General features: G+C 37.6%; 3 protein-coding genes across 6 annotated transcripts; 2 read left to right on the plus strand and 1 right to left on the minus strand.

Annotated features, from left to right (window-relative positions):
- Window positions 1–542: 542 nt before the first annotated feature.
- LOC121956711 (guanine nucleotide-binding protein G(o) subunit alpha-like) lies at window positions 543–13,397 on the plus strand. The gene is made up of 10 exons (XM_042505080.2): window positions 543–699; window positions 1,945–2,080; window positions 2,174–2,265; window positions 2,370–2,462; window positions 3,404–3,564; window positions 6,588–6,716; window positions 9,762–9,891; window positions 10,067–10,138; window positions 11,622–11,709; window positions 13,000–13,397. The coding sequence occupies exons 1-10, from the start codon at window positions 661–663 to the stop codon at window positions 13,188–13,190; spliced, it is 1,131 nt and encodes a 376-aa protein (XP_042361014.1). The 5' UTR covers window positions 543–660; the 3' UTR covers window positions 13,191–13,397.
- Window positions 13,398–13,733: 336 nt separating this feature from the next.
- On the minus strand, window positions 13,734–15,588 carry LOC121957291 (neuropeptide B-like). Its single transcript, XM_042505852.2, has 2 exons — window positions 15,107–15,588; window positions 13,734–14,147 (listed from the first exon to the last, which is right to left on the minus strand). The coding sequence occupies exons 1-2, from the start codon at window positions 15,362–15,364 to the stop codon at window positions 14,019–14,021; spliced, it is 387 nt and encodes a 128-aa protein (XP_042361786.2). The 5' UTR covers window positions 15,365–15,588; the 3' UTR covers window positions 13,734–14,018.
- A 487-nt stretch (window positions 15,589–16,075) lies between these two features.
- On the plus strand, window positions 16,076–26,157 carry LOC121956053 (B-cell receptor CD22-like). 4 transcript variants are annotated; one of them, XR_006106664.2, is made up of 10 exons: window positions 16,077–16,917; window positions 16,999–17,346; window positions 17,434–17,691; window positions 17,796–18,047; window positions 18,398–18,485; window positions 19,743–19,797; window positions 20,078–20,202; window positions 20,287–20,343; window positions 20,430–22,046; window positions 24,300–26,157. XR_006106664.2 is itself a non-coding variant. In XM_088069366.1 (9 exons), exons 1-8 carry the CDS (start codon window positions 16,863–16,865, stop codon window positions 20,339–20,341), a joined length of 1,236 nt encoding a protein of 411 aa, XP_087925492.1. In that variant the 5' UTR covers window positions 16,076–16,862; the 3' UTR covers window positions 20,342–20,343; window positions 21,790–26,157. The 4 variants fall into 4 exon arrangements, 3 of the variants coding, with proteins under 3 accessions (XP_087925492.1, XP_042360070.2, XP_042360071.2); XM_088069366.1 differs by having other exon boundaries at window positions 16,076–16,917; window positions 21,790–26,157; XM_042504136.2 differs by having other exon boundaries at window positions 20,430–26,157.
- Window positions 26,158–26,630: the final 473 nt, after the last annotated feature.

The following is a 26,630-nucleotide window of genomic DNA, read 5'->3' on the forward strand; positions in this document are numbered from 1 at the left end:
CAGCATTTTTAATTTGTCAAGGTAAAGTAGCCAAGGCCTAGTTTCAGGCTTTTATAGACTACTCTTTGGAAATTAAATCTTTAGGCTTACAATGCATATTTATACAATTGTTTTGCCTGGTAAGCTGTCACATCAGTGCAGTGGGGTAAAATTATACATTTCTCTGAAATGTTGTTGAGAAGTAGGCTATAAAGTAGGCTATTGTAAGAGGTAGGCTTTAAAGTATTATAAAACAGAAAAAAGTAAAGGGAAGTACAAATAGGCCAACCTCAAAACTGCAGTTTCATTGCATTGCTGAAAGCAGCATGGCTCAATTCAAAATGTAAATCCTGGGAAAAACTACATTTTTGTAATTATTTATATTAATAATTCTACTGCATTATGTGAGTAAATTTAATTAATTAATTTTAAGATTTTCAAATATATCAGTTTAGTGAAATTGTTTCTTTTTTTTTTTTTTTTATCGTTTTAATCTTTTAATTTGAAAGAAAGGCGTTTTTCCGGTCCTTTCCCCGCCCCTGGAACAAGTTAAATGCAGAGACAGGTGGTGCACACGTGTGCCCAATTCAGCTGATTAGCGTTTCCGTTTGTTGCTGACTGTTTGGTGGCTGTGCAGGCTGTGAATTAAACCGCACCGGCGTGCAAAGAAGAAGCAGGGAGATGTTTTGCTGTCTGAATATACTGCCAGTTCCACTGCAGGTACAATAACCATCCTATTTTCAGCGTCACTTAAAAATACGTTTCTTATCACACTATAAGCAAAGTCTAGGAGGTGCTTCCTCTAAAGTTTTGCCAAAGCATGCAAGATTTTGTCATTTGTCAGTCTAAATTGTAATCCCTCAGCTTGCTGTTTAGTCAGTTACAGTAACAAGTTCCTCAAATCTTAGAGTTGCTTTTTCTTTTTTTTTTTTAATTGCCTGAATTAAGCTAACTAACTAACCATTATGAGAGAAAAACAGACAACATGGTTTCTTTTTAGCCAGAATATAGCTTATGTTTTGTTTTTTTTTGTTTTGTTTTTTTTGTGTAAGACATTACACTCACAGTTTGGTTGACTGTAAAGCTGTTCTGGTTCCTTGCTTCAAATAGCAACCTGAATAAAAACAAGGAAATTGGAGAAAAAAAAGTCTCAATGTGATCCACAGCAGCAAACAATAATGTCTTATATATTTAACTTAGAAAAATAGTGTTTCATACAGTGGATATAAGATAAGATTAGCTTTTTCTGCCTTCAAATCTTTTTGGTTTAACTAAGAGCTGACAGGAATTTTGCTGTAAAGCAAAAGAAAGCTGTAAATAACTCTTCAGGATGTATCTGACTGTCAAAAATATTTTCTCAATACTTAGGGGAATGTGCTTGTTTGTTGTAGGCTCAGTGAGTAAGATTTAAGGGGAAACATTGGCAGAAATTGAACTGAATATAATAATTTTTTCCCCTTTATTATATAAGCACATGTAAATAAGAATTGCTGTGTTTGTGTTTCCTCAGAATGAGCTGTTAAATATCTACATACAGTTTGCTATTGTAGGAGTCCAGAACAGACAAACCTAACACTTGTTTTCGACAGGGCCTTTTGTGTCAGCCAGCATAGTTATCATAGCTCTATTTTGATTCATTTTATGCACTCTGGCACCTTTATGTATACTAAGAAATACAAAAACAATTCCCAATGTGAAAAACTTTATTTCTGTCGTGGGGCAGAAAATGGTTGGGGGGCCACCCGTCACTCTGCGGGCTCTCAGTTTCACTCTACTAGACCTTTAATGTGTAAGAGGAATTTCATTTGCATTTTTGCATTTTTTATGCTTGCAATGCAATTGCAATTGTTGCAGTTATTTATAAAATGATTTTATTGGTCGTGGATGAATAATTAGTATTTTTTTTGCAGTCAGGGCTTTACTATAGAAGCAAACTATCAATATGAAAACTGAATTCTTCCTCAGATCTGCATGGGAATGTGTCTGCAGCAGGATGTCACAGAAGAGGGTAAAAAGGCTAAACTCCAGAGCTCTAAAATAGAGCAAGACCTTTTCGAACATGCCCGGACTGAGCTGAATGTGATGAAAATCCTCATGCTTGGTAAGTTTAATGCATTTACATCGCTGTAGTTGATCAGAATTCACTCAAATAATTTTAACGTGAAAGCACATCTCTCGGCTTCGTGTTTGTCAGGGGCTGCAGAGAGTGGAAAGAGCACCCTGATCAAACAGATTAAAATAATCCATAGTAACGGCTTCTCCAGACAAGAGCTCATAAGTTTCAAGGTACTGGACTACTGTAAAGCAAATGGAGCATTTATTGTATTCCCCAGAAATATTAAAACTGTCTAAAATGATTTACAAAAGGTCGACTGTTATTCCCTCCTAAGGCTGCAGTACTGGACAACCTGCTGACCTCTATGAAGTTTGTTCTTCGAGGAATGGGGATGCTGAGGATTAACCTTGCAAACAAGAAGAACAAGGTGAGGAGAGATAATAATGTTTTTAAATAAAGTTTCATCAAATCTGCTTTGTACTGATGGCCAACTTTTTGCTGCAGTCCCTCTTTTCAACACTAGATGTCAGTCTTCATCTGTTTATGACACACGTGTCGAGGTGACTGATGGAGATCGGTTTTGATTATGAGTTCTGATGTTGCAAGACAGGACATATTGGTCCTTTTGTCACTTTTAATTTTAACTCTTAATATAAGTGTATGTAGTAGGGATGTCCCAATCAGAAGGATCTGTGTCGGGCCTGATCAACACATTTCTTTAATTGATGGGAATTAGGTATTTTGAGCATGTGCCCTGCACAGTCCTTTGTTTATCTTTGCCATCACACAGCTGTTGTAAACTGAGAGGTTGTATTGAAATGCTGGGACTCCAATAAGTAGAATTTTTTTCCCATGTTCAAGCTGCTACAACACTTTTGAATTTTTTGTTGTTCATGTTTTGTTAACCAGTCTCACTATAATGCTGTAATAAAAAGAATTGTGACCAATTTTTATTTGTTGTTACTGGAAATGTTAAAGTTAAGCTACAGCACTACTTTGAAGCGGAATTGTGATTGTATTACTCATTTAAAGTGTTCTGTACTTTTATTACAATGCTGTACTTAGTGTATTTGAGACCGACAGTTTTTTAATTAGTTCTTTTTGTAAAAAAAAAAAAAAAGAATTAAATTGCATTACAGAACTATTAAACTGTCAAGCATACCCACCGGATTGATTTCAATAAATTTAAAGTACTTCAAATGTGCACTGTGTGGCTGTATTATCCAGGTGAATACAAGTATTGGATCAGGACTCAGTATAAGCAAATATTATATCAAATGACTTGAATCTGGGGCAGAAAAAAATTGTTCAGGACATCCCTAATATATAGTATCCTGTTCTGATGATATTTTGTCTCTTTTGCTGCAGATGCACGCCCGCTCCATCCTGTCCTGCAGTCAGTGTATTGGCGACGACCAGGAGCTGCTTCCTTTTGTGGCTCATGCCGTCTCTGCGCTTTGGGCCGACCAGGGCGTGCGAGCAGCTGCAGCCAGGGGTTACGAGTTTGAGCTGAATGACTCTGCACTCTAGTGAGTAGAATGACCTTGAGTGATTATGTCGCATTACTCTGCCCTATTACGACAGACGGTGGAAATGCCAAGGGAAATTAACCAGTGAAAAGCGTGTTGTTACATATTATCAACGCATGGCAACGGTAAAGGAAGCACTAAGTAAATCTTGTCTTCAGGAAATTATTCCTCTGACATTTGTTTAATGGGAGGCTTAATTTGGATCAAATTAAAAGGCACTGTTTGCAGATATCCAGGAGGATGTTGTTAGTGTGGAACAGATGAAAGAGATAAATATTCAGTTTACTTGTTTAATGAATAAGAAGTCTAACAGCATCATATGTGAGAAGCTCTAAACTGGTGGGAATTCTGATAGAGGTTTTGTTGAATCTGTAGTATTCATTTAAAGCTTTAAGCCTAACTAGATTTTACCAAAATACATCTCACGGCAGATAATGTTCACTTTTTATAAATCAGAAGTTATTGGAGTACAGCCTGCATGTTTGTCCCCATTTTATAACTATGTGGGCAGAACTGTTTTTTAATCCCTGTCCTTCAGCAATGTGGCCTTTCCATTGTTCATTGAAAAAAAAGAAATCCCAACGCAGTGCCCAGCATAGATCCTTTGTGAGTGTGGGTTGCATCATCAGCTGAAGTGTAGATTATTAACTAAAGTGTGGAACACTTAAATGGCATCATTATTATTCTGCACTCTCGGTTACAGGCCAACCATGAAGCGTGTTTTTTTTTTTTCATATATGTCACCTTCTGACACATGTTACAGAACTTTTAAAATTAAAATCACAACCCTTTCAAAACTAGTACAATTTTACAACTTTTTATATATGTATACAAATAATCATAACAGTGATGTTAACAGTTGTACCAGTTAGTTGTGCTTGTATTAATGCTAATAATAGAGAATGTTCTGTGTTCATACTAAACTTTACCTCATTGCAGTGTCCCTCTTTGAGTAGGTGATAGTCAGACGTCTCTAAAGCCGCTAATGTTTGGACTGATCGGATGATTTATTTGTGTTGCTAGTATTAAGATGCCCTTTTTGATTTAGAGGCTGCTTGAATTTCTTACAAACAACAAAGCAAAATATTGTATTGTGACCAAAGTTTGCGGTTGCATATGGTCTGAGGGAAAGGTGGATTTTTAAAGATATTAACATTAACTTTGAATAAATGGACTTAGTAGAAGTTCATATCAATGAGGCAACAGGCAGGAGGTCTGCCAACTTAAAAGGTACTCGAGCTGGCCAGACTGAGAGAGATGATGTGACAGCCTCATTATCGGGACTCGATAAGTTTGAGAGCTGGAGGTTAATATGAAACTCAACTGGCTGCCGAACAGTCTTCTCACTCTGTCGGACCCCGCATTGATTTCTTCCTCCGGTAATATTGGATTAGACTGTGTTGTGACACACTTGACTTCCCCAGGGACCTTAAGGCACCTCAATGTGTAAAATGACTTCTTGGACAGTAGTTTTGGCATAAACTGAACTGTTAGTGTTGCTAGACAAAAATTTGAGGTTACAGGAAGTTTAGTGTTGATCATGCCTACGTACGTGTTGTCAAAATCCATTCTAATCTTCACTAGCTTTTTAATGTGCACACTGCCAATGTACGTTCACAAAACTGCTTGTTTTGCCACTGACAGGCTCAGATTACTGACATTATAGAAAGGATTCCTATAGAGATAGATAGATATTAATGTGAAAGAGTTGAGTTCTTTCTTTGTTTAACCAGAATCAGCCGTGAAATCGTCAGCGCCATTTCTATTTAACGTGTATAGAGCTGACATATTTTCACATCTAACTACATAAATTAAGGATTTATGTCAACCAAATCAGAGTTGCTGATTGTTGGAACAGTGGAGAGACAAACGAGACCGTGAGTGTTATTTTGTTTCTGTCGACTTTGAACGCATTATGTGATAGGATAATAACATTGCTTTTCATTTATTTTGAGTCTGGTGGTGATTTCTGGTTAAACATAATGGATCTTACTCTTTTACTCTTTAATAAAAGGTCTATTTCTGTTGGAATCCTCTCCATAATGTTGACACTTAGAATAATAACCTGAACCTTTCGGTGGACATGAATTGACGGTTTGAACATGCCCAAAGTGTTTACATTGCGGCCTGTTCGGCTGCTGCTGGCTGCAGTGCTCTCACTCAATAGAGCGCGGCACTCAATAAAACCACTTTCAAAACCTTTTATACACAAAACATGGGTAAATAGGGCCCAGGATGAAAAATACTGAAGTTATCCTTTAAAGTATTTTTGAGAAGTTGGAGTCAATGCAAGGCAGCACATTTACATTTAAGTACACAATATTTAACATTAGTGTGCAGTGCCAAGGCTTTGTGAATATAAATCATTAAAAATTACACAGCAGGCCATGTCTCACTTTAGAATAGCAAACATTTTCACTTGACAGTTTGTGTGTTCTACAACAACACGAGCCACAAATAACAGACCTGCAGCCAATTATGTAGGTAAAAATATTTTCTAAGCTCTGCTTCACATCGACTGCACTGAGTTATTTTTAAAAATGTACTTCGCCAATTTAGCATTGCACTCACATAATATTGTCAGCTCACGATGAACATTTAAAAAAGACATAAAAGCCTTTATGCAACTTTTTTCCCATGCAGCAAAACTCCCTAACACCTGTAAACAAACGTTCATGTGCTAAATGGATGCAGTTGCCTTTAAACTCTCAGCACAGACCATCCAGTGTCCTTCCCCGCCTGTAATGGGAGTTATATCAATCAGGGAGACTAAACTGTAACACAAGTCAACACAGAATACCTTGGAGTCTCCAAAATGACAGTAAAGTTGAATCAACCCTGAATTGTCTTAGAATTCAGTAGTTTTCACCTGTTTGTCACAGCAACAAATATTGTCTTAGTCTTATTTTAGAAGGATATCTGAGGAAAGCAAAAACTGTATGTGTATTTGCTCACAATAGAGTCTTTGAACTGTTTTTTATCTGTTCGTAACATTTCTTGCTCTCTGCCTATTCCCTCTCCAGTTTCTTTGAGAACATGAGTCGAATCATCGCTCCCAAATACGTTCCCACCGAGACAGATGTTCTAAGAGTGAGAGTGCGGACCTGTGGAATCATTGAGACGCAGTTTCAACTTAATGAAATGATCTTTCGGTAAGACTTATTAAACTGGCTGTGCAAATTCAGCGGTGGCTGCAACATGATATAGTGCCATGCACATAACGCTGCATATTGAGTTAATAAAGGAGTAACGCTGGCCTCACAAAAAGTATCATATTATACATTAACATCAGAGGGACAATTACATTCCTGAGTACGCACAGTTAATATTAACACAATATTTCACCTGCCATCACTTTCAAAGGAAAACTTAACTCTTTGCATGTTGTTCATTTACATGAACAGTCAAGCTATTGATGTTTTATGTGTCATATTCCCTTGAAACGCGAGTAATGATCCATGATTATAAGCTGGATATTAAACCTGCAAGCAACATTTAACGCAAACGCGGGGGATCCAGACATCTCTGCATACATGCACTCACTTTAATGTGCACAGGTTTAGTCCACATACACACATGCCATTAACACACATACACAGAAAACTCAAGATGTAATAAAAGACAGACTTGAGGCTATATAGCCCACAATGGCCTTCATTTATCAATCTAACATATAAACCAGCGCAGATGCGAGCACAGAAGTCATTATGGTTCCTGTGATTCATGTAACATTCTTAGCACACCAATCATGACACACGGTGATGTGGGCCTTCGCAAAATATGTTTTCTCATAGACTATTAATTTAGGTGATTCATATCTGGCTGCAAATACTTAAATTTTAGATTTCATAATATGGTCTAAATAAAATTATTAAACTTGCGTACCTGAGTTGATACCTGCCCTATGATTTCATTGTATCCTGCGCTCACCTCCACATTAATGTTGTGGTTTGTGTGGAAATAAATGTACCCCCAGCAATGTTTGGATGGGGGTTTGCTGCTTTGCTTAAGCTCCATGCTCTACCAGCATGTGTACCTTTTCTATGGTCATTGTTTTATTTTTAAGCCTGTAGCACCTGATATTGTAACTTCATAAATAAGTACATTTGATAAAAGTCGATTTTCACTAAAACTGGTGACAAATGAGAGGGAGTTAATCGACAATAAATGCCTGTGGAGAATGGGTGACAATAATCCCAGTCTACTCAGTTTCCAAATAAAGGAATAAACAAATAAAACACAATTTATGGTCCACTGACGACTTTTGGATTTAGATTTTTTTTCCCATCGGAGTTACTGTTCATGGAGTTGTTATTCACTCTTTAAGATGCTGCTGTCCTAGAGAGCAGCTTGTTGAGCCTCTGGAGACTTGGTGTGACCACCAACTCATGAAGGGTCCCTGATGGAGGCTGAGCTCTTCTGAGCTGCAGGAGAAAGCTGCCTGGATATGGCTCAGACATAAAATATTGATGGCTTCACTCCACCTGGTTATTCCAGGAATAATATCACAGATATTAAGGAGGCACGCAGATGAAACATTGCATCTCCATCTTCCTCTCCCCTTTGACCTTTTTGTTTTCAGAGTAAGCAGCTATTCATGATTCTCCCTGTCCCTGTGCTATGGCAGCATTCAGTGTGTCAGTCATTATAAGTAATAAAATCCATGTAGACCAGGACATTGTTAATATTGCATGTACTGTGGCTTTTTCAGTGTTAAAATGCATCAAAATCAGGGTTACACAATTAATTAAAATATTTTAAAATCAATATGCAATATGGCCAAGTGCACTATCCAAATTGCAGGAGCAATTTTGTGCAAATAAATAAATATATGAATAGTACATACCCCAGCAATATTTTAAATTTTTTTTTACTTTTTAATTATTTTTTTTTAATTGAAAAAAAATGCAGGTCATCTTGCAATATCTCTCAAAATAATCAATTACTTTTTTTTTTTTTCATTTTTTTGGTGAATATTGTGCAGGCCTAATTCAATCCTCGACTTTCAATAAAGGACATTTCGTCAAATGATATTACAGATGCTCAAAAAGGCTTTGAAAAAACACTTTGAGTGTACTTCAAGAATTTTTGATCACTGTCGCTGATTTTTAAAGATAAAAATACACAGAAATATTTGATGGATCATAATCTACCATGGTATAAATTCATAGAAATGTTGTTTTGCTGCTGTAGCGTCCTACCTCCTTTCTTTCCTTTCATGTTTAACACAGTTACAGTGTGCAGGTGGTTTGAGGTGGTCAAGTATGGTATCCAGATACCACAAAACAATAAACCAGCCAAAGTTGTGCAACATTTAAGACCATGTAAATATTATAACTGTCCTTATGCAGTCTATTTTTATGTTCCCCCGAGCAGGTAGTATTTTTGTCTGGATAATAAGACACATGCTACATATAAACGGCTTATCTGGCCTTGGTTTAAATTACAGGCATAAGATTTAACTGTATTTTTGAAAACTTGCATAATGGAATTCTGATGAGCACGGCTAAAACAGATACAGAGTGAGTCGGTCTCATTCGTCTTGGGCTGATTTCACTAAATATCTGAATTCAATAGCATTTTTTTCCTTAGGTCTTGCCAGTTGTATCAGTTTATAGGTCTGATCTTGTTCCTCCACCAAATCTTAAAAAAAAATAAAAATGAAAGCCTCCTTGCGGTCATAACTGATGATTTTCTTTTCTGCAGAAACTACCGCCATCAAATGCCACAGTTAAGGCTTATTGTCCCCCAGCTTGTTAAAACGAACTCTTGACCCAGGGGATAAACGCTTCATTGCCTCTGACATGAGTACTTCAATCATGCACCTGGAGACTGTCTGGCCCAAATGGGAACTCATTACCTGTGTCAGCAAGACCTTTGACTTTACTTAGAGCCACATCATATTTTGGAATGGATTGCTCCAGTATTTGAAATGGGTTTGAATTAATATTAGTATTTAATTTAAGGGATATTGTCTCAAAATAACAGTTTTATTAATGAACTCTTGGAGCCGTGGAGAGTTTAACACACAGTGGAAAAAAAATCATGTCTTTGTAGATTATAGATTACTTTTAAGCTATAAAACAAGCGCAATGAATCATACTTTTCTCTCTTCTTTCATTTATTCCCTGTGATCAATTGTTAGTGACTCATTGGATGAATAAAGCTTGAATGGGCTTCTTTCTTCTTATTTTCAGGTTGTATGATGTCGGAGGCCAGCGCAGTGAGAGGAGGAAGTGGCTCCGCTGCTTTGACTGTATTCAGGCTGTGTTGTTTGTTGTGGCCCTCAGCAGCTATGATATGACACAGACGGAGGAGCCTTCAGGGGTATCTTATGGAATACTAATACTGTATTTATTTATATTTATAATACTAACTTGTTTTAAAAATGATATTTCTTTTCCTACTTAAGAGAATAAACACACAGTTTTGCTGAATTTGGTGCAAACTATGTCTATTCTCTTGAACTTGTTCTGCTTTTCTTTTTCATATTTTCCCTTAGAATCGGCTGCAGGAAAGTCTCAAACTTTTTACTTCCATCTGCAACAATACAGTCTTCAGTAGCTCCTCACTGGTAAGTTTAATTGCACTTTTGTTAGATAGCTTTATTAAAAGGGGCTCTATGAAAAATTCAGGGCATACGGGTTGTCTGGACAACATGGAGGCTGATCCGGCGAGTAGCATCTAAACGGTGCTAACTCAGTGAACAACAGCAGCAGTGCTGACAGAGCTACCTGTGTTAACCACGGGGGGGAGAACCACAGGATAGGCACTATGCTTGGGCAATGATGTGGTCCTGATGTCAGCAGGAATTAATGCATGAGCGAAGTTCAAAGCGGCAGCAATGAGCTTGCCAGTAGGATACACGCATACATGCGCGGCAGGACTGGATTGCTACAAGAAGTCACAGAGAAGCACGACTTCATTATCTGCTCAGGATGCATTTACTCTTCTATTTTATAGCAACTGGTAGTTTGCTGCTGTATTAATGCTCTGAATGTCGCTTAGAATACGACGAGGTATCGCTTTAGAGCTTTGTTTTCTGCTTGCGTGTTTTGCACAGACTTGACGTCATGTCTGTTTTAAAGTTCATCTAAATGTGTGGAGGTGACTAAAGCACTGAGGGGCTTTTTCTGGTAATCACTCATGCCAAGCAGACGGGAGACAAACTGGCTATGATTGCATCTGAGACACATAATTAGCAATGTCTCACTGAGATGTGCAGGTGATTTCTGCTTGACTTTCTTCATATTGTGAGTTTGTGGGGCTGTCTGAATTGTCATTATTGACTAACATGTTGGTCAGTAGAAATTGTATCTGCACCTGATTACCTCAAGGCATTTAGGAGAAAGGGTTTTCTAACAGCTGTTTGCTCTTATCATTTTTATTTTTATTTTTATAATGGTGATCGTGTTTTTAAGCTAATTGATTTTTTTAATAGTAAGAGAAGATTTGCTAGAGGTGGTGTAAAATGTTAAATGTGCATATTGACTGAATCAAATTCAAAATTGCATCTCTTATGAGAATAAAAGTCTGAACTTGAATGGAGATAATGGGCATAATGGTACATTTGAGGCGAGGCTACTGGGAACCAAAATTAATTTGTAGGATTTTTATTATTGAAGAGTGATTTGCTTTTCACTAAAGTAACAGTAGTATGCTGTCATGGGCTACATGTGTATTTGTGTGTTTTGGCTCTAAAGGTGCACTTTGTAGCCCCTAACTGTAGAGCAGGGTGCGTGTATGTATAGGGGATGTGTCATCCGTTGGGAGTTGAGAGATCCACGATATCCTCATTACAGAGGATGTTAGGATGCTCCATGTCTTTATATACAGCAGTGGAGATAATATTTTATTCATGAGATTGATGTTACAAGGACAAATGATAATTTTAAAAAAGCCACCAAACTGTTTTGAGCCTCAGGTAAGTGGAGCTTTTTACAAGGTTTTGCATAATTTCATAAATGTGATACATTTAAGACCCATAAGTTGTGTTGTGTGATCAACTGTAAAGTGTATTTAAATATTTCTATCCTGGTGTACTCTCTCTCCTACAGATTCTGTTTATGAACAAAACTGATCTTTTCCGTGACAAAATCCTACACTCTGGAAGACACTTGAGATTGTACCTCTCTAGTTACAAAGGTACTTTGCAGAGGATTGATTTTTTTTATGATTGTTTGAAGCGGTGTTTCTTGTAGAATGAGTGTGTATGTGTGGTTGTAGTTGACCAGCTGAGTGGAGCAGCAAACTTTCTTTCTTTTTTTTTTATTTACTTCAAAATGCCCGTGTGTCCCTTTTTCTCTCTAAATTGTGAGGTTTTGGTGGGTCTGTGAAAGCAGTGTGGCGCTCTAAATTCATTATTTTTTCCTCAGCAGCAGTTTGTCACTCGGGGTGGATTATTTATCTGTCCATTTTTTCAGAGCTGATCAGATCAGACCGATGGATGAGAAGAGCAGCTGTAGCAAGTAAATGCAAACTTTTAGATCCAGCAGAATGAACGGTTAAGTTTCACTTTCAATACATCTGGTGCTCTTTGCTCCGACAGTGTGGTGCCATAAAAAAACAAACAATATATATATTCCAACAATGCTCCTAATGATAGGTCCAGCACCAAAAATAAAAAATACCTTTGTGGCAGCAGATGTTGGGCTGCCAAAAATACAGTAATGTGTGGGGAAACCCTGATGCCAGGTAGAAATGTCAAATTTCTGTGTTATTTTGAGTATGTCGTACTTTACATTATGCTTTTTGGGAACAAAGGAGGACAAATAGTGAATTAAACAAGGAGGACAGTTTTCCTATTCCTATTCCTATTTCCTATTTGGTTCATCTGTAATAAAACTAAAACATACAGTAGCAATTCAGTGCTCCTGGGAATCTCCCATTTGCAACTGGCCCTATGATGTTCTGACCCCAACCTTGAGAAACTGACAAAGGTTATACTGCTGACGTTGGATGTCAGCTCATACCCAGGAGTTGACAAGTTGAAACTCGCAGTTATATTTTAAAATATTTAATTCATGAGGAATTGGTTGAGTGTGTCTCCTTTTGCTGGATGAGTCATTGCATCCTCCCTGTCCGTTGGGTAATCAGAATTCCTCGTGACCTGAGATCATCAGAGTATTCACATACAGTCCTCTGTGTTTGTGAACATCATTCATTCTGGCCAGATCAGGCTCATACATATTTCAGACTCATTCACAGCAACTGAGGATTGAACTCTGTCTCATGTTTTATTTGTTTATTTGGGGACTGAAAAGGAAAACTAGCGCACAGATTCTCACCGGAGGCCAGTGTCTTGTTTTATCATAATTTAATTGACAAATCAGATGGACAGATGCATTTTACACCATCCTTAAACTGACTCCTCACTTTTCTGAACTCGGTTGGATGTCCCCTAATCTACATTTTCCTTCCTTTGTACTCATCCAGGAGCAGATGGTGACGTGGATGCTGCAGCCCACCACATCACTGCCATGTTCTCATCATGTAACAGCAGCCCTGAAAAACCCGTGTACCACCACTTCACCACCGCCACAGACACCGCTAACATACAGGTCGTCTTCCACATGGTCATAGATCAGGTTATGAAGGAGAATCTAGAGGCTGTCCAGCTGCTGTAAAAATCTCCTGAAGGCTGTTAAATTTGCAGAGATTGTGTTTTTACTAATTCAGCAGTGGAAATGTAGTTACATCATGATTGTTTTCCTGTAAGCAGATGGTTTCCCCCATTTTTAACTAATTTATTGAAACAGATAATAAGGTTCTTTTAAGATGCACTTTCCCCAATTTATTTTAAAACATTTTAAATAAAATATTTATTTATCATATATCTTACAGTTCAATGTTTATTTAACATATATCTTAAAATTTAGTAATAGTTACCCATGCAGGATTTTTTTTCCTCAGTTAAAAGTATCCCTTTATGTGTGAGCTGTTTTTAATACATGCATTTTGACCAGGAGTTAGACAGATGCACCAAGTGTTTTCCTAGTTTAAAACATAAACATCTAAATCACACATAACTGAATAAAATACCAAAATAATTGTGCAAGTGTTTGCACACAGTGTGTTTATGACATATTTATTTAGATTATTTATGTTTGCAAAAAATGCAGAAGTTTTCATTACCAGTCAAGACGAGAAGAAAAATCATTACCCTGAAATGTTCCAAGTCAGTAATTTCAACAAGAGACTGCAATATGATTAATTTATTAATGAAAACTCAGATCTAATATGTACATTCATGAATTACTTTCACAGCTTTAAGTCTTAAGACAGGTTTATCGGAAAATCAAAAAAATATCTTGATGAAATGGCAAATGAAAAGTAGCATATCTTCCATGTAAGTGCTACATTAGTGTTGAAATTTGACAAATGTACAGTTTTTAAAAATGTAGCGCCTTCAAGAAGGAGGCTTCATCATCCAGCCGAGCTGTCGGCTTTACTACTCAGTCTGCTGCACAGTCTGCAGAGTCCAGAGTGAGGAAGATGTCCGCTTTGCACTTAAATGAACCCTTGATTTCCTGGAAGAGTTCACAGCTCTGCAGGTCTGGTGTGATATCTTTGATGCAAATTGGCTGTTTAAAGACAAACAGAAAAATTACATCTTTACATGAGAAAAAAATAAAATTCTGTTCACAAATGTAATGTTTGATATCTGCAGTAAGAAATGTTACTGTAGAGAATTCCTTTAATCAATAGTGAGTGTGTATGGACCTCATCTCCACAGATTTATCGCATTATAACTGCTTATTGACCACATAAGTACATTTACTTCCAGTGTTTCCATTTTATACTGCACACTCATTTTGAGATTTTAAATATGCAAAACATGAAGTCACTTAAAAATGCATCATTACAGATTAAACTGACAAAAAGAATATAAATAAGTTTAAAGTGCAACCTCTACCAGCAGCAAAAAAAATCTAATTAGTAATCTGTGAATAGAATACTTTTTTTTTAATGTTTTTGATGCTATAATAGAATTTTAGATTGCTTTGCAACTTAAGGATGTGAATACTTTCTCATATGCAGTACAGTGTAAAAATCCCAAGACCACGAAGACCAGTATTCCTATGAATCTGACTCTGACTCTCAGTTTTAATGCTGACTGGATGGCTCCTTCCTGACTGAAGTGGCCATGAGTCAAGTGAAGGAGGATTTCTGGATAAAAAAGAAAACAAAAAAAAATTTTTGGTCTTACAATGCTCTTAAGAGAAATTTCACTGTAAGAAAAAAAATGCAGCAATGGCACTGCAAACTACAGCCAGAGCTTTTGCTAGACCCATAATGAGCACAATGGTTGAAAATCTTAAATGTGAAAAGCTAAAAAAAAACAAACAAAAAAAAAAACTTCCAAAACGTTTAATTTCACTTGTTTTCAGTCTGCTCAAGACCGTCAATTGCTTCTGTGATTTTAAGATAAATGTAATATTCGGGTCATACACATAAGTGGGATAATGCACTTTTACACCCGTGCGTAATGGTAATCCCGTCCAACCCATAATGCCTTGATAAAAAATGGGTGACCACTGACCATCGTCTTCAGGATGAAAGTTTGCGGAGTGAATTCAGGAAACACGCTGTTGGTCGCCAACTGTTCGCCGTCTGACGGCTCCGGCTCGGCTCTCCTGACGTACGGTGACCTCCGGATACCGGACAGCAAGCCGGACGCCCTGCCCACCGAGTAGTAGCTGGGACCGGCCATCTGCTTGTACCATGCCTCTGTCGGACTGCAAGCCACTAGCACGGAGATCACCACGATGGGGAACACGAGTCTTGCTGGCATCTCCATGTCGAGCACCGAGACTTTGGTCCTGCGCACCTCTGACTGACTGATCCTCGTTGTTGTCTCTGCTCAGGGCTTCAGTCTTTATAGGGACCCCGTGATCATCCTCACTATTTCGTCAACTGTCCGCGGAGTGAGCAATACACACACACACACACACACACACACACACACACACACACACACTCAGAGAAATCCAAACCTTGTGGTGAGCTTTGTTTCGTTTGTTTATCCTCAACGTTTGAGATAAAATATTAAACTTAAATGCATCCAACTCTGTCGTAAAATGTATGAAAATAACTGAAATATTCCAATGAAAGTCTGAGAAATCTTCATGCATTGAGCTCAAATGACTTAGAGCGACAGTGTGTGTTTTAGGGGGATTTAGCAGCATGTAGTGGTGAGGATTGCAACTTGCAGCCAGCTGAAACTTCTCCCAGTTAGATTTCCCTCAGTGTTAATTGCTCGGGAGGTTCTTACTCTGAGTCACATTGTCTGCAGAGATCTCTTCCTCTCCAAAACAAAAGGACCAGGTGATTAAAACCAGTATAAACACTGCATAAAGCAGTTTAACATTTAAAAAATTGTCAGCTTCTCCTAGTATGCTATTTGGCACTTTGCAGATGGTGTGCTCGCCCAGCAATTCTCAATGCATGCTCACCTATTTTCTATGATAACTCCATGTGTCTTCACCTTTTTCTCTGATCCAGATGTTCAGGTGTTTACCAGGAGCCAAATCATCCGCAAAGGATCTCCTTCTCTTCAAAACAAAGGGACCCTGGGATTTCAGCTGTTAAAATCACTGAAAAAAACAGCTAAAAAAACATGGCTGTGCAACATGGTGATCTCCTATGATGAGGAACTGCTCCCTATGTAGATAAACAACTCATTCTAAGGTTACAAAAACACGATTTGTATTTTTAGGTGATGTGCTTTTCTTACCTATATATTTGAACCTTTTTTAACCAGACAGTCCCAAACTCATTCTAAATTCACAGTATTTTTGTTTCTCTTTGTGTTAAAACAAATATTTGGACAGTGTCATTTGTCATCATCAGGAATAGAAAATACATTTAAAAAGCACAACATCAAAGGGAAACACTCACTCAACAATAACGGTAAGAACTGGATTGGTGCTTTGCATCTGACACAATTGCTTTGACCACAACAAAGCAACATATAATGTCAGGTATGTGCACAGGACATACGTTTTCTGCAAGAAGGGGACTGGTTCTCACACATTCAAACAGAAGAAACTGACACTGAATGCTGATTTTCTCATTTGTGATCTCATTTCCCGGGCAGAAAACTTTGTTCAGGGGACCCAAGACCTTTTTTTTCCATCACAGGAAGCTGTGTCTGCAGAGTGTACATTAAGAAGCAGATAACGAAAACATGCTCATTTACTGCATATTTTGAATAGGCCATCAACAATCCTTGCAGAGCTTTTTACAGCTCTTTTGCCACAGATGGGCCATTTGACTTGATATATATAACTGGAAACATGCTTCTTGAACCCAAAAACTTGACGTGGACACTGATGCTGCTGTTCCTGCCGGGTAAGTACAACACTTACATCTAATTTAATGTTTTATTATGATGACAATGTTAAAGGGTGTGAATCAATCCATCTCTTTCAGGTGCTCTTTGCAGTGAATGGAAATTGGTGAATCCGCAGCCACATATCTGTGCAGTGAAAGGCTCGTCAGTTGTCATTCTCTGTTCTTTTTACTATCCTGACACCCTGAGAGTGGAAAGATTAATGTGGGGTCATGTAAGGTCTCAACGTTTCAGTGGTCGCTTCATCTCTGACAAGAATATCGAAAAATTTGCCACAAGATTTCAGTATATTGGTGACATGCATCACAACTGTTCTCTACGAATACACCATGTGGAGCATAATGATGCAGGAAAATATGCTTTTAGATTCATAACTGACTCCAGAGGTATCAGTTGGACTGGCCCAGCTGGCTCATTAGAGGTTGTTGGTAAGTTTTCTTTTCATATGGTTTATAATTGTACTCTGGACTACAATCTGTTAAGTTGGAAACTTGATCTGCACTTTGTTCCTCTAGATTTGAACATTTCAATGACAAAACCCGATGGGAGCAGAGCAACAAAGGAAGGCGACTCTGTGAATCTGACCTGCATAAACAGCTGTGATGGCAGAAACATTTCATCTGCTTTCACCTGGTTTAAGAATGGAAAACCCTTCCATGAAGGAGCTGTACTTTATTTAAGCAACATATCCTCCAAAAGCTCTGGAAACTACACTTGTTCGCTTAAAACACACACAGGAACAACTTCAGGAGTCATAAATATTGATGTTGAATGTGAGTATTGGACGTAAGATCAACACTTTACTGAAAGAAAATTAAATCAACCATTTTGAGTATTTGTAACATGATTTTTCTGACAGTAAGCAGTTTTCTTTCAGATGGCCCTAAGAACACGTCAGTGTCTGGCAGACCATCGACGGAGGTGTACACTGGCAGTAACACCCTCGTCTGCAGCAGCCATGCAAACCCCCCAGTGGACAATTATACTTGGTTTAAAAAGGCTAATGATAATATTGTGGATGTTGGACACCAGCCTGTGTTTTTCCCTGGTGATGGTGGTCAGTATTTCTGCAGCGCCGCCAACAAACATGGAAGTCAAAACTCTTCTGTTGTGACTGTAAAGATTAAACGTAAGTAATTTAATATTATTGTTTAGCGAACGCAAAATAAATCACATGTTGCACAGAATGTGCATATATTTCTTTTGTTTGTCAAAAAATAATTTACAGACAGACACATGTACTATACACTGTAAAGTACACATGTTACATACATGTAATTATAGGGATACTACTTATGTTTGATACAAATTAGACCCCAGAGAGGTCTAACAGGGAGACAGGCCTCTTATAAACAAATGACAGAACATGGGAGATACTAGAATTTACCACTTTTGTTGTAATTATTGTTGTATATTTTGGGATTTTTTAAAAAGAAGAGGCATTAAAACAGCTCTTAACGCATGGCCTTTGTTTCACAGCATATTGGCAAACCTTTATAAGAGATGTACTTATGACTGCTGCTGTTGCTGTGCCTTTTATGGGGATCATTATTATTGCCGTCAGAAGGTAAGCTCTATTTAACGCGTCTTTTAGACGTTCCCCCTTCATTGGTGTAAAAAGTATTTAGAAGCTTTACCTAAGTAAAAACAATAATACTGAATACTAAGTAAAAGTCCCGAATTTAAATTTTATTTCAGTAGAACATATTTCAAGAAAAAAATATTTTAAGTATCAAAAAAAGACTTATTATGAAGAGTGAACCTAGTGAATTATTATTTATTTGTTACTTAACAATATGTTCTGGTGTGAGCTGCCGAGTGTTGCAGATATCAGCCGTAGAGATGTCTGCCTTCTCTCCAATATAATGGAACTAGACGGCACTCGGCATGTAGTGCTCAAGCCGTGTCTCTTTCCAGAAATCCTGATATGGTTACTCAAAATAATCCACAGAATTTATGTGAGCAGTTTCATGTGTTAACTCAAAATAATCCACAGAATTTATGTGAGCAGTTTCATGTGTTAACTCAAAATAATCCACAGAATTTATGTGAGCAGTTTCATGTGTTAACTCAAAATAATCCACAGAATTTATGTGAGCAGTTTCATGTGTTAACTCAAAATAATCCACAGAATTTATGTGAGCAGTTTCATGTGTTAACTTTTTTTTTTGCTATTGAACTAAACCTGCCAACCAAAACACTGTGTAGAAGAAAGCATGCATGATGGAGGAGAGACTCATGCTCCTGACAGTGCGAGATATAAACATTAATGGCATCCTCCTCAGCTGAGCTGCAACGTTAAGTTGCTCAGTGATGCTAAGTAAGCTAGCAGTAAATACATGCTTACTGCTGCACAGTGATGGGGTTGGTGGGTTTGGTTTTGTTGAAAGAAAATGAATTCTACATGAAAGTGCTCACAACAATGTTTGTGGATTATCTTGAGTAACTGCGTCATGATTTCTTGAAAGAGACATTGCTATCGAGTTTTTCAAATGTATTGTTGTGGTGTTTTGAGCACCGCAAGCCGAGTGCTATCTAGTTCCATTATTAGAGAGAAGGCAGAGATATCTATGGCTGATATCTCCAACATGTGGCACCTCACACCAAAACAATCTAGACTGATAAATAGAACTACTGGTAAGAGTAAAAAATGGATTTTTGATTTTGGAGTAAACTGTCCCTCTGAATACAATACTTGACTAAATGCATTTAGGTACTTTCCACCACTGCACCCATCTACATAAATCTTTCGGCAGTTTAACATGTTGGTCTCAGTACCAGTGGTTGCTCTCAGATTTACTCAAGTTTCTGTTTATCTGTTAAGACTCCATGGAAAAGAGAAGACACCAAAGACAGACTGTGAGGAGGACGGCATAGAGGTGAACTTTTTGTGGTTTACGTTACTTACAGTACACTCCAGTCTATATTGAAATATGGGCAGTTGCACAGAAGTTATCTGCAACACATTAAAGCATGTAAGAGGCAAGTCAAACCCACATCCTTAAGCTTCTGCTGATGATGGGCATCAGAGAGAGGAAACAGGTTGTTGTTTTTGTTGTGTGGGCGAAACAGAAACTCATAATAAAGACATAAAGGCAGAATTTGTTGTGAGAGGAGGATGTTGTTAATCTTGTGTTATTTCTTCACGATTGTATGCAGGATTCAGACTACGTCAACTGGCTCAACTGTGACAACCAATCACAAGAGAGGATTCAGTGTGAGCGAGGAACAACAGAAGTCATCTATACAAGTGTACACTTCAACAACGAAAGACAGTCAAACATGTGAGATCTTTTTTACACTTAACACCATCCATTGTTTTTGAGGCACTTAAACTGAAGTATCTGTATGAACTGTATCACCTGCAGGAGGCACCGAACAGACTCCCAGACTGATGAAAATGTGATTTACATCACACTGTGAAGGTAAAGCTCTGGAAGACTTACATATTTCATAAATGATTATTTGCCTAAGATAGTTTAAGTGCAAATATTTCCGTTCTCTTTTTCAGGAACCAACCGCTGAACCTTTCATATATTGAGCCTACCTAATCTGGCAACAAATATATGCCGATTGCAGTAGTATTTATGATTTGATTTGATTTTTATTAGGAATTTAAAAGCTCAACGGAGTATCATGACAAAAAATCCCAGAGGATAGCATTTAAAGTGACATAACTAAAGTGGTCCTAAAGTGAGTCATATGGTAGTTATATGGTCTCAACTTATTCTCATTCCCACGTTTACAAGCACTAATGCTTTGTCGTGCCCCCCAGTGTGTCATAGCAACACACAGGGTACCTTTTAGTGTCTCAGTGTGACACACAGCAGAAATACATTGCAAAATGTTGTGAAACGGTAGCAGTCAGGTTTAGGCAACAAAACTACTGGGTTAGGTTCGGTGAAAAGATCATGTCTTGGGTTTAAATAAGTAAGTTGGATTCGTAGCAACATAAAAAGACGTAAATACATCAAGTAAGTGACGACTGCGTAAGACAATGGGCTAATTCAAGCTGAGCTGCGTCTCGCCTGGACAGACAGAGCAGGTCAGCAGGAGACAGTGACAAAAAGCTGCGATCAAGTCGGACATATTTCTCATTTTTCCAGCAGCCTTCGGTCTGTACAGGAAGTCACAGAAGCACCCACATCCTGTTAGATTGGATTCAGATCTTATCATATCTTATCATATTCAGATCTTATCATATCATTTATCAGTCTGTTTACAGTCTCCAGTTATTGTATTGATGGACAATGTTGTAAACTTTTCAAATATTATATAGGCGATCTGTGATTTCTGTTCATGGTTCAGCCTTTATTTACACAAATTCTAATGTATATCAGCAGTATATCATTTTGCTGCTGTATTTAAATCCGCTGAGTGATTCTGTCACCCTCAAACTACATCAGTAAATCAAAACTGTCATAACAGCTCTCAGTGCAGGTCAGTCAGACAGCCTATAGTCAGGGCTTCACATCTGTACACATGTTATTTTAAGAATCCTCACATCCCACGTAGACTACTGACCACAAGTTCTGCTGTTTTAATCCTCCTTTCTTCAAAATAATCAAAATACTATACAATAGACTCTGTGTAGTTTATAATTAATGTATTTAGTCTTTGTGACGGCAAAACATCATCATAAGTCACAACATGTACCCTGTTAACAGAAAAACCTTCAAATAAGACAAATGAAGTCTAAATCTCTGAAATTCAACCAAAATAAAAAGTTTATCTGACACGTCATATTGGTGAGTCAGCATCTGAACCAATCAGCTGTTCGATCAGCTGAGAGCCACGCTTTAACAGTCGGCGGAGAGTAACTGCGTTGCCTGGCTCTAAAATCTGCTGCTACTGCTGTTCTACTGCTTCAGCTCAGTTGAGAGAGATCATCTGTCCGTCTTCAGAGCCTCCCGCTGAGCGAAACATCTCCTCCGTGTGAGTGCTGCTGGTGTTTATTGTTGTGATGGTACATCGATTCCCTGCCTGTCCTTGCTGATCCCGCTGCCTGCTCCTACTGGATTCGTCTGTTCCACTTCCTGCCTGCCTGACGCCAACTCTGCTTCCTCCTTGACCACGAGAGCTGCCCACCCCTCTCTGGAGTCCCCGCTTTTCCCACAGGCTCCTTGCTGTAAGTATTTCTGAAACTTACCTCATACATTCACCTGCCAGTTTGCTCCACATTCATAATTTCCCCACTCGAACTCTGAACTATCGCCTGTGAACATGAGTTCATCCCAGTCCCTCTATGAACTCTGCTCGACCCTTGAACTCTGCTCCACCCCAAATTGAAGTGTCCCTACTTACCTGCAACCTGATTATACTCACCTTTGCTCCATTCAACCTGCGAAAAGACTAAAAAAATGTCATTATCAACTACTTTCCTGTTCTGTTGTGCTGCAATTGGGTCTCACCGCTCCTTATTTCAATAATATGTTAAACCAACACTGAGTTTTTGTTTTCCACAGGATACGAACTTGTGAAAACTGTGTAAAACTGTAGTTTTGCTCGACCCACCCACCTTACAGGGACATTCCTCCTTGTATTACATTGTTACCTGCATTGTTTCAAGCTGACACTGTCTGGTGGCGTATCATACTGCTGCGAATGGTGCCTTTTTGTGTTGGTGTCTGGTGCTAAAATCATTGACCAAGTGGTTTTTGATGATAAAGATAATTGTTATAACCCAGACAACAAGAAAAGACAAATTGGGACTCGTCTTCCCCTTAACACTAACACGTCTAACCCTAAAGGAAAAGACCATCAAAAGTCACGAACCAAAAAGTTTGACAGAATTTTATTTGAAATTTTGTGCACAAGAGATGTCTCTATTAGACAGAAATGAACATAAAGTTTTTAAAGAAATCTAGTGGTAAATTTGGGCTTCTAAAAGATTTAACATTAAGTCTGCCATCAGACTCCCCGCTCATATTGTTATGTTAGCTGAGTCTGTGAAGGTGATGCACATCTTGGCATCAAAATGTAGTCTGATGGGAAATTTAGCTAAACCTGCTGCTCAGGGAATATGTGTTTTTATTTATTGCAGTGATTTTGGTGTGTGTGTGTGTGTGTGTGTGTGTGTGTGTGTGTATGAGAACTCGTAAACTTTGTCAGTGTAGAGTGTGCCTTATTCCCAATTCAATACAAAGGAATGACTTGAGTCTGAAATGTGATGCTCAGTGTTACAGGAGGGTGATGTCTGCCAGCAACCAAAACTAATGTAAAATGATGAAACGTACCTCATGGTTTCATCAAAGGCAAACAAAGTGATTTGTGTTATTTAAGGCATGTTAATGTACTTCTTTAACTGTGCCTCTGGGTCAAACGTGTGTTGATGTGCATGCACAAACTGCCAGTTAAGTTGCTTCCTGGTGCTTAGTGTTTTATAAATCACAAAACTCCCGTTTTGTGTTTTCACACCAAAATATTTCTGCATTCTTTAGTCCCTGAGCTTCTCAAGTGTTTAAATTTATGTTCCCAACTGTAAAACTACTAACAGTTACAATAAGTTGAACATGTTGTAATAGCTGGAAATATGCAAAAGAAATAATCATGTGAGATACAAAGAGGTTTATACTGGGCAAATGAGAGCGTAACAAAAACATTGTAAAGGGAAACGGTAAAACAAATTTGCTCACAGCTGTTCAGTTGTGTGTCTTTTAATTGATGCAATGAGATGCATATTGAGTCATGCATCAAAGTCTTCACTACGTAATGTTTAAAGAATAACTGAAGTAAACTAAACTGATGTAGGCCTACTGTTAAATACAGTGAAAATAGATGTGATTTCAGGAAGATGTATTTAAGTATTAAAAGTAAAAGTACACATGCAAAATGGTTTAAATGAATTTAATAAATTAAAAGAAACAGCAAATCCTCATAAATAGATCTGGAACCACGAAATGTTTTATGCATTAAAAATGACTTAAGCAAAAGAGTCGCCAATTAATTCTCTAATTGACTTAACTGTTTGAGCTGCATGAACATGCATGCACTCACTGGCTGCTAGGTTGCTCTCTGGTGCTCAGTATTTTATAAATTACAGATGCTATTGTGGTGTGGTTCTGGCACTGTGGAAGTTAATTTGCTTTCTGTAGTCTTTATTGTCTGAGCTTACTAAATGACAAATTGCAATGTATTCAACAGGCTGTAAAAGACGGAAATATATTGAATTAACTGCACAACGTATATATGAGGTACAAACTTATAATCAAATGAAAACAAAACAAAGGCACTGTAAAGTGGAACGATAAAGGGAATTTCAGGGGAAAACTGCACTAAAAGTGAATGTGAAACAAGTCAACCTATGACTCTTAAAGGTTTAGTCATCTTTCTGTCTGATTCTGTTTTGAAGACTTTTAACATTTCTCTGTTTTTTCTCCAGGGCTTCAGTGATGGATGTGGATGAAATAATACACTTCACATTTAAAGTTAGCTTGTATTTGCAGCCCAGTGGCCAAAAAAAACTGACTTTGACATGCTTCTTATATCTGAGACGGTAACACCCTCCAAACTGCTCTTCTTGTTGTCATTTCAGTAATATCCAGCTGCAGTTTTATGTTTAACTTGTGTGTGCAGGTTTTCTGATGAGCTTTACGAAATTATTATGCTTTTGGGCCACATAACTCTTTTCTTTTCTTTTACTTTCTTTTTTTAAAATGAAAATTACATGTTGAAAACAGATTCCAAAATCTCTGAATGTGACAGCCTAAATGTAATGCACTCCTAACTTGAGAGGGTAGTCCAAGTTTTCATGGTAATGCACCTACACAAAAAAAAGCTGAAACACACAATTGGTGTTTCAGCAAATTAACTTGGATAGCTTTTTTTTTTTTTTTTTTTTTAAAGCACAGCATCCACATTTTAAATCGTTTGGTGCAAGACATTTGGAAAATTTTGAGAAAAAAAAACAAAACCAAAACTTGCATAGTCCCTACGCTCCATGGATCATTCTTACTCAAACCTCCAGAATATTCTGCCCTCTGTTGACAATTTATGAGTATGGCATCCTAAAACAAGTTAATGTTGAATCTCCATGCAAAACAACTCTCCTCAATGGAGAAGTGGGTGTCATGTGAGAGCTATAGAGAGGAACAGCTCATAACAGGATAAAAGGTCAATCCTGCAGGCATCACAGGACGCTCAGTGTTACCATAAACACCTGCAGGTTGAACGTGTTTTTCTTTCCTGAGAATTTACAGGAACAGGAGAGCATAGATCCCTTCTGTCACAGAAAGCAGCACAGCACTGTATTTTTTGGCTGCACATTTCTAGAGACAGCATCATGCAAGTGCTACAGACATGGCTAAGGACCAGTTCTCTGTCTACTGCTTTCAGCCATAGTTCAGCCTGAATCCACGTGTAGCGTTAAAATGACCGAAACAAGCTTGACTTTGCCCAACTAAAAAACCCATGCACTGTTCTTGTACAATAAAGTTATAGGTACTGGTCAAGTGCTGCTACTTTATGGACATTTTGTTGTGATGAAAGGTGTCTTATTTCATATTCACACACTTATACACATCATGGAGGGATTTCCATTACCTCTGCAGTAATATTTTTATTTGGCAACAATCAACTCAGTGTGTCCTTACTCAAAGTCAAAGTAAAGTGAAAGTAAATGCAGCCACGTTTCTCTGAGGGCCTGAATACTTGATCGTTTAAATGCAACCAGTGACTGCAGTACACTGAGTTCATTTCTGCACGCATGGTTAGGTAAAAACAAAACTAAATTATTATTACTTGATTATTACTTACTTGTAGCCAACTAATAATCCTCGTTTATGTCAAAGGTAGATAAAGCACCAACATTTAAAAAAATCCCAAAATATCATTTTTATTACAGCAAAACAAATATTAAAAATAACAACTTTTTCTAAGAAGTACACATGAGCTACAGAACTGGAAACCAATGAAGTACTGTGTTTCTAAACTAAAATGCACATCACCGGCACTAACTAAAACTTGTCTGTTGGAAACAGAAAGAAATACTCTATAAAAATATTAATTTTTAATCTATAAAAATACAAAAAGAAAATCTTCCCAGATCCCATGTCCATTCCAATGGATATAACTTTGATGACGTATTTGATGGGATTTCTGTGAACAATTTGTATTAAAGCATCACTTAAGAGATTGATATGAGTTAAACATTTATGAACAGTAAATAATCTCACATTTTCTGCGGAAAAATTGTCCCATTTATTGTAATTTTCACTGATAGGGGATTTCAGTGTTAAGATTCTTCATCCATCCAGGAAAATAAAAACCCATAAATATCCTTGTCAACCTACTTTTTTTTCTTATAATGATTTATGAGTGCATTTAGAGTAGAAATTCCCCATTAAAATATATCTTATTTGTGTGTGTGGAACAATCAGGTTTTTAATGGGTTTACTTTGTAACTTTTTGCTGTTTGTGAGGGGGTGGTGCAAAACAGGGGAAGCATGTTAAGTATTTTTTTAAGTACTTGGGAGAGACTTATGTTTTTTTTTTATATTTTGGTTTAGGGGAGGGGCGTATAAATTTAAATGGTTGTATTTTGGTTTTATTTTACTACTTTCTTGTCAAAGAAATCAAGCCCACAGGTTTGGAAGGCCTAAATGACACAATCTGTCATAGTCAGAAACTGTAAAAACAGAAATTATTGTTAGTTTTTCAAATATCTAAGCGCCCTTTGACACATCACGTGACAAACACTTCAGAAAAAAAATAA

This window comes from Plectropomus leopardus, chromosome 18 (assembly GCF_026936395.1).
Source record: "Plectropomus leopardus strain MGB_pleo_1.0 chromosome 18, ASM2693639v1, whole genome shotgun sequence".
In the NCBI taxonomy this organism is placed as follows: domain Eukaryota; kingdom Metazoa; phylum Chordata; class Actinopteri; order Perciformes; family Serranidae; genus Plectropomus; species Plectropomus leopardus.